A 7006-nucleotide genomic window follows, 5' to 3' on the forward strand; every position below is an offset into this window, starting at 1 on the left:
TAGGGAAAACTAGGAAGATTTTCATATGCCGACAGGAAAATTTCTTTCCTGATATCTGGCAACACTGTTCGGAATGCATCCTATATTTGGTACGTGCTCAGAATCGTACGAAATTCGTCTCGAATACGAGCACACCTGGGTTTCTTTCGCCATGTGAAAATTGATCCGTCGGTTTGTTCATGGTGGAAATATATAAGGTGAAGCAATCTGATAGATGCTCAGTAGGAAAGTGCATATTCGGACATATTTGATTGGCTATTCCAGTATAACCTGTGCTATTATAGGTAGGAAAGTGCATATTTGGACATATTTGATTGGCTATTTCCAGTATTGCTACCGCCATTATGCGTATTGTTTCACCTTATATATTTCCACCATGGGTTTGTCGTCTACAATTCGTTAACCATTGTCTCTTCTCTGCCCGAGTCTCTTTGATTTTGCTGACCTCGATCGAGAGCGAGTGTCTTCGTCGAAACATCTCATATTAGTCATATACGCTCGCACAAAAGAGATTATTCTAAAATTTGTACGTGCTTCAAAGTAAGTAATGCAACGAGGGGAAACATCATCGGCTATGAGAGAGTTGGCAGATTATCGCACACGCTTCGCCGGATTTCCTCGAGTTACATTTAATGGCTTCGGTCATCGTCGTGGTTACGCATCGCGCGCTATCTTAACCTCCGAATTAGCCATTCTAGCATTATATATGTAATCCCCTGGTCTTGCATGTTACAGATACCTAACAACAACGCTAGACATAGACTATTTTTCTTGTTATTTATCACTTTATTTATCTTGCTCTTTAACGATTCCAAAGTTAAAATGTTACAGCGTAATTATGTCAAGCACATGTTTTCTTGTGCTTCAGCTTACATTTTTGCAAATTTACAGTAATAGATACATATTGAATGTAAGGACTCGAGTGTTTGCCTATTTTTTTGCAAATATTTATTGAATATATTGAAATCTCAAGGATTTGCACGTTTCTTACAAACCTTTTTTAAAACATCTTAAAATTCTATCCTGTAATTAATTGTTGTTCTTGGAAAAGTCTTCAACATAAAAGAGATAATGTCATAAATAAACTACATTTATCTATATAATATTTTCAGAAAGGTATTGTATGAGTCAAAAAATAGAAAAACCTATACTATCAGGTCAACGCATAAAGACCAGAAAAAGAGGTAAAAAGCAATTGTTATTTATTATGTAAAATTTTAAAAACAATTTTGTTAATCTTATACTCATAAAAACTGTTTGATGAAATTTGTAGATGAAAGAGAAAAATATGACCCAACTGGATTTCGAGATGCAGTTTTGCTTGGTTTGGAGAAAGCTGGTAACGACTTAGAAGCAATTTCAAAATTTTTGGATGCAGCTGGTTCTAAGTTGGACTATCGTCGATATGGAGAAGCACTATTTGACATAATGATTGCTGGAGGCCTTTTAGTTCCTGGTGGTTCCATTGCTCAAGATGGTGACAAACCAGTTAAAACTAGTGCATGTGTTTTTGAACAGCCAGAGGACATGGAGTCTATGCGAAATTTTGAACAGGTAAAAAGTAAATATAATGAGTATTTTATTTTATTAAGTTTTTATCACTCTATTTTAAATAAAATTAAATAACTTGACATTTCGGGACATTGTCTTATTTTTCACACGTCTGAAATTTTGGTAATTTGACATTTCGGGATATTGTTTTATTTTTTAGATTTTGGCACGTTTGTTTTTGGGACATTGCATGTCCACCAAAATAAATATTTTTTTTTAAATTCGAGAAATACCAGGTTTCGAACCCTGGCTGAGGTAATATTTTTCGCAATATAGTTCATTATAGTTCAATATAGTTTTTCTGTTAAATTTAATTTAGGGGGGATTACTGGCGTCTCAGATTGAATGTGTTGAAAATCCAAACATTTTGGTATACAATCACATTTGAGATAAATTAATTTTCTATATGCGAATGTCTGAATATTTCGGCATGCGATCATAATTATTTTGATTCAACAAAGAATACATGTCATATTATTTGAAATTATCTAAAATCTTTGACTGTTCATTGGCGTTTCCTATCATATTTATGTTTTCATTTACACAGTCATTCATTAATTTTAAAATAAATGCCTGAATAAACAGGTCTTTATCAAGCTCATGCGGCGTTACAAATATCTGGAGAAAATGTTTGAGGAAGAAATGAAGAAAGTATTAGTTTTCATGAAAGGATTTTCACCTAAAGAAAGAATCAAGTTAGCTAGGATGACAGCACTGTGGATCTCGAATGGTTCTGTACCACCCACGGTACTCTCAGTCCTGATAAATGAACATCTTGTTAAGGACAATTTGGCATTAGACTTTCTACTGGAAGTCTTTGTTACTTGGAAACAGGAGAAGGGTTTATCTAGTTTAATGACAGCTCTGAAGAAAGGCGGTATTGAGGGAAGGTAAAGCTATAATATGTTAATTATTATGTACAATTTAAAGAAATTCTCTCAATATTCTAATCAATTTGTATACTCGCTATCTTGTTGATGTGATTCCATTCGTATATTTTGTAGGTTGATGGAATTTGTACCACCGAATAAACGAACAGAGGAACATTTTCGGTCTGTATTCGAAGCAGTAGGCTTGGCTGATATCGTCAAATTACATAAGGCTCAAGCCAGTCAAGAAGCTAAACGGGATTTGCAACAACTTCTCTTGGATGATTTAGCAGAAAATAGGCCGATGAAAGACATTACATTAGATCTCAAAGAAATGGCACAAAGGAGTGGCATTCCTGAACATGAAGTGATTGGATTGGTAACTATTTTTTTTTTCTCTTATGCACTTTATTAAGACACAAAAGTATTTTTATCATTCACTGTTTATAGATTTGGGTTGTCGTAATGGGCCAAGCTGAATGGAACAAGAAAGAAGAGTTAGTCGCTGAACAAGCACTGAAACATTTAAAAGTTTATACTCCACTGTTTGGTGCTTTTACAACCACTGCCAGATCTGAGCTTGCACTCATCCTCAAAGTCCAGGAGTTCTGTTATGAAAACATGAATTTTATGAAAGTCTTCCAAAAGATTGTTTTACTCTTTTATAAAAGTATGTATACATATGTTATATGACAATTACAAACACTAAGATTTTATATATAATAATATACATTGTAAATTTGTATATATAATTTAATTAGATATTGTAGTAAATAATTTTGTTATGAAGAATCAAACGTTTGATTTTTAGCGGAAGTTGTATCGGAAGATGTAATATTGAAGTGGTACAAAGAAGGGCATTCCGTGAAGGGAAAAATGCTGTTTCTAGACCAAATGAAAAAATTTGTGGAGTGGCTACAGAATGCTGAAGAGGAATCTGAATCAGGAGAAGAAGAGGATTAGATATTCAAGTAACTTTTTACAAAAGTTTATACAAAATCCATGAGGAATTTATATTGTATCTTATAACTATATAATTTATAGAATTATAAAAGTAAAATAAATTCAGCTCTCGAGATAAAAAAAGATAAAAAATATAGTGACTAACGGGTAATTGAGAGCAATAATCAATGCAATTGTTCGTGCGTAATAATTAATGAGTGTATTGTTTTAGATGTTACATGCAAATAGACATTACATACCTGGGACATCGCTGATGATAGCTCGAATAGAGCCGAAATGATTCTTCTCATTTATATGTAACGTCTAGAACAATACATTTGTTAATTATTACACATGAACAATTGCGTTGATTATTGCTCTCAATTGCCCGTTAGTCATTATATATTTTATAGCCATGATTTATAACCATATTTTATGACTATTTTACAGTATTTTTTTTCTCTACAGGAAAACGCATCATTGCCAGTGACAAGAAACGATAGTCCTAAAATTTCAAGATAGATCAAGAACAATATCAATCGGAGAAGGCATACGGACTCTTCAAAAACAAAATATAAATAAGATATAAATAAAAGTCAATGTTAGGAACTCCATAATGAATTAAGTATTCAAAAGAATAGAAAATTTTTAAATTATCAATAAGGACTAAACACTAACATCCAATCAGTGTGGAGGAACTGTAAATTTGCAACGTCTTTGAATTGTATTACTTTAAGAAAAAATATTTTGTGTTACATTTTTATAACTCCGCTACAAAATATATACAGAATAACAAAGAAATTATAACAAAAAAAAATCTTTATTCCTGTGTACGTACAATTTTCGGATCCCTGTCTTTCTTTGTATAATAATATTGTACTAGTTTATAGAAAATATATACTGACAGGTGGTGTTTAATATTTTGAAGTTTTGGTAACAATTCCTTATAATACTTTCTTACGATAAAATGAACAAATGGCAGAAAAAAAATTGCATGGTAACATCTCAATATTATTGAAAAATAAAAATGTTTTTTAAGGACTTGATCTAAAAAAGAAATATGTTCAACCTACGATCACAGTATTCATTCACAGTTGCAATATTTATACTTTATTCAGCTTTTTCTTTTACATTTAATTTTTGTTTATATTTGTAAGTTCTCATATCTACGATTGGTTGCTTTTTAATGAGCGTTTTACCCTTCATCAGAGGTACTAACTCGTATGGCACAGTGATACGATGATGTCTTGTTTGATATGTTTCACACAATGCAATTAACATGCGAGGTATCGCGCACGCAGTTCCATTTAGTGTATGCACATGAGCTGTATTTCCATCTTTCGTCCTATATTTAATATTGAGGCGCCTTGACTGATAATCCGTGCAATTACTACAACTGGATAATTCACCATACAATTTTCTTCCAGGCATCCAACCTTCCATATCACATTTCCTAAAACAAAAAGAATTACATTTGTGAAAAATATAAATAATATACTGAATGTCCCATTTTAAATGACTGCCTCAGATATCTCTTGAATTTATTTTAGAGAAAAATGTTTCAAATGAAAATTTTGTGATTTCGAGGGAGATATAATATGGTACTATTGATTTTTTATCTTGAGTGGTGTGGTCAAAATCAAGACAACAACACTTTGAATTTTTTAAATAGAACCTCCTATTTTTCATTACATATTTTTGTAGCTTATCTCGAGAGTTTTTAAAAGCTTTATAATAAAATATCTTTCCATTAAGTATTTTTCGCACGTGCGTGCATATGTGTGGATAGATAGGTATTCGTGCGTGCGTGTCACACTACGCATGTGAACATGCATGTACATCACACACGTGTGGGCGTATATACATATGAATGAAAAATGAGTGGTTCCATTAAAAAAAATCAAAGTAACCTTGTTCTGATATTGTCATTTAAAATGGAATACCTTGTATATAGATGTAGGAATATAATTATTACATAAAGCATTACCTATAAGCTGATGAACCTAAATCAAGTGATGGCATATCCATGATTTGAAAGTGTAATCCTAAGGAAGAGAATAATCCCTCCTGTACATTTTGAAGATCTTGAAACATTTCCTCGGATTGATTCGGTTTGGAGCAAACAAACATTTCCACTTTAGTAAATTGATGAACTCTGTCCAAACATATTAAGTGGAAAAATAAAATCAATTTTAAAAAATTTAAAGTTTATCTTTACATGTTAATCTTAATAACAATGTAATCTCTTGCCTATAAATTCCTCTTTCATCTAGAGAACCTGAACCCTCTGCACGATAGCATCGGCTAACAGCGGCCAATTTCATTGGTAGTGTGTCATAGGAAATTATAGTATTCATCAATTTGCTAGCTAATGACATTTCTGCAGTTCCAGATAAACTATAATTGTCATCATACTGAGAATCTAAATTGTATACCAAAGTCCGATTATTATTCACTATTAAACCACATCTCTCGATTATTTCAGTAAGGATGATGTCAGGTACCGACAATAATTTAAATCCATGTTTCATCAATCTTCTAAGTGTATACTGAACTAATGCTTCTTCTAATTCTGCTAAATCCCCTAAAAGTATATAGCTTCTTTGTCCGGTAACAGGACCGAGTGTATGGGTTCTTATTGCTTTTAAATTAGTGGCAAGTTCAGTAAACTCTTGTGGCTCAAAATCAAATTGTAATTTTCTGCCACATTTCTTTAGCAATCTTGGTTCATCTCCGTACTCAATTACTGCAGGATGTGTACAATTTGGTATTTTGCTTAATTCTTGCAAAAGCAATTCTCGCTTCTCGGCATTGCCTGAATATTCGAGAACTTTATCAATATCTCCAATACCTTTTCGACTTTTAATATTACTGAAAATAATGTCACGGTTTGCAGGATTGCATACAAAATCTATGTCATATTCTGGTTCTGGCACAAATAATTTCATGTTGATTTCATTTTTTTTTGGTGCTTCTGTGGGCTATTACAAATATTATTACTATTATTATTATTAAATAAACAATACTTTAAACGTTATTAGTATTAAATAATTTATTACTATGTAATAACATACAAAAAATTGCAAATAATAGTACGTACTAATGTATGTAGCAAGAAATGCAGTGACCTATTAAACTGCTTGAAATTTTGTTGAAGATTAATTCTCATTTTATATTTAACGACAAATGTATCAGTTTATATCATTTCAATAATGTGTGTTAAAAATGGGGATAATTAGTTTAGCTAGAGCGGCTAAAAAATCAATAAAATTAGACCTATTTGACACGTTTTTGCATGAAACGAAAGAACCTGGCGGAAATAAGCGTCGCTCTACTCCGAAAACCAAGATATCAAGCGTTAAGCGAGAAACACAAACTCTTGCATAACGTATAAAACATGAGGCATAAGAAAATCAATCAATCAGAGTTCTTTATTTCACGGAAAGGAAGGAAATAAAACACTTTGATTGGTTCATTTTCTTATGCCTCATGTGTTATGCATTATGCAAGAGTCTGTGCTCCCCGCTTTAAGCTGGAAATAGACACAGGCAATAGGCACAGGCAACAGGGAATAACAAGTTGTCCAATCAGAGCTCTGGGATATAATATCGAACTTATACCCCAAAGCTCTGATTGGACGGCTC

At 32.3% G+C, this 7006-nt stretch overlaps 2 protein-coding genes across 2 annotated transcripts; one reads left to right on the top strand and one right to left on the bottom strand.

The window, feature by feature from the left end:
• Window positions 1-389: 389 nt before the first annotated feature.
• kra (basic leucine zipper and W2 domain-containing protein kra) lies at window positions 390-3919 on the top strand. The gene is made up of 8 exons (XM_018505944.1): window positions 390-540; window positions 1113-1184; window positions 1274-1554; window positions 2137-2441; window positions 2556-2799; window positions 2871-3090; window positions 3232-3391; window positions 3831-3919. The coding sequence occupies exons 2-7, from the start codon at window positions 1124-1126 to the stop codon at window positions 3381-3383; spliced, it is 1263 nt and encodes a 420-aa protein (XP_018361446.1). The 5' UTR covers window positions 390-540; window positions 1113-1123; the 3' UTR covers window positions 3384-3391; window positions 3831-3919.
• Window positions 3920-4402: 483 nt separating this feature from the next.
• Window positions 4403-6728, bottom strand: SerRS-m (Seryl-tRNA synthetase, mitochondrial). Its single transcript, XM_018505943.1, has 4 exons — window positions 6463-6728; window positions 5613-6343; window positions 5350-5517; window positions 4403-4815 (listed from the first exon to the last, which is right to left on the bottom strand). The coding sequence occupies exons 1-4, from the start codon at window positions 6529-6531 to the stop codon at window positions 4473-4475; spliced, it is 1311 nt and encodes a 436-aa protein (XP_018361445.1). The 5' UTR covers window positions 6532-6728; the 3' UTR covers window positions 4403-4472.
• Between the last annotated feature and the right edge of the window lie 278 nt (window positions 6729-7006).

Source organism: Trachymyrmex cornetzi, unplaced genomic scaffold (assembly GCF_001594075.2).
Source record: "Trachymyrmex cornetzi isolate Tcor2-1 unplaced genomic scaffold, Tcor1.1 scaffold2206, whole genome shotgun sequence".
NCBI classification, from domain to species: Eukaryota; Metazoa; Arthropoda; class Insecta; order Hymenoptera; family Formicidae; genus Trachymyrmex; species Trachymyrmex cornetzi.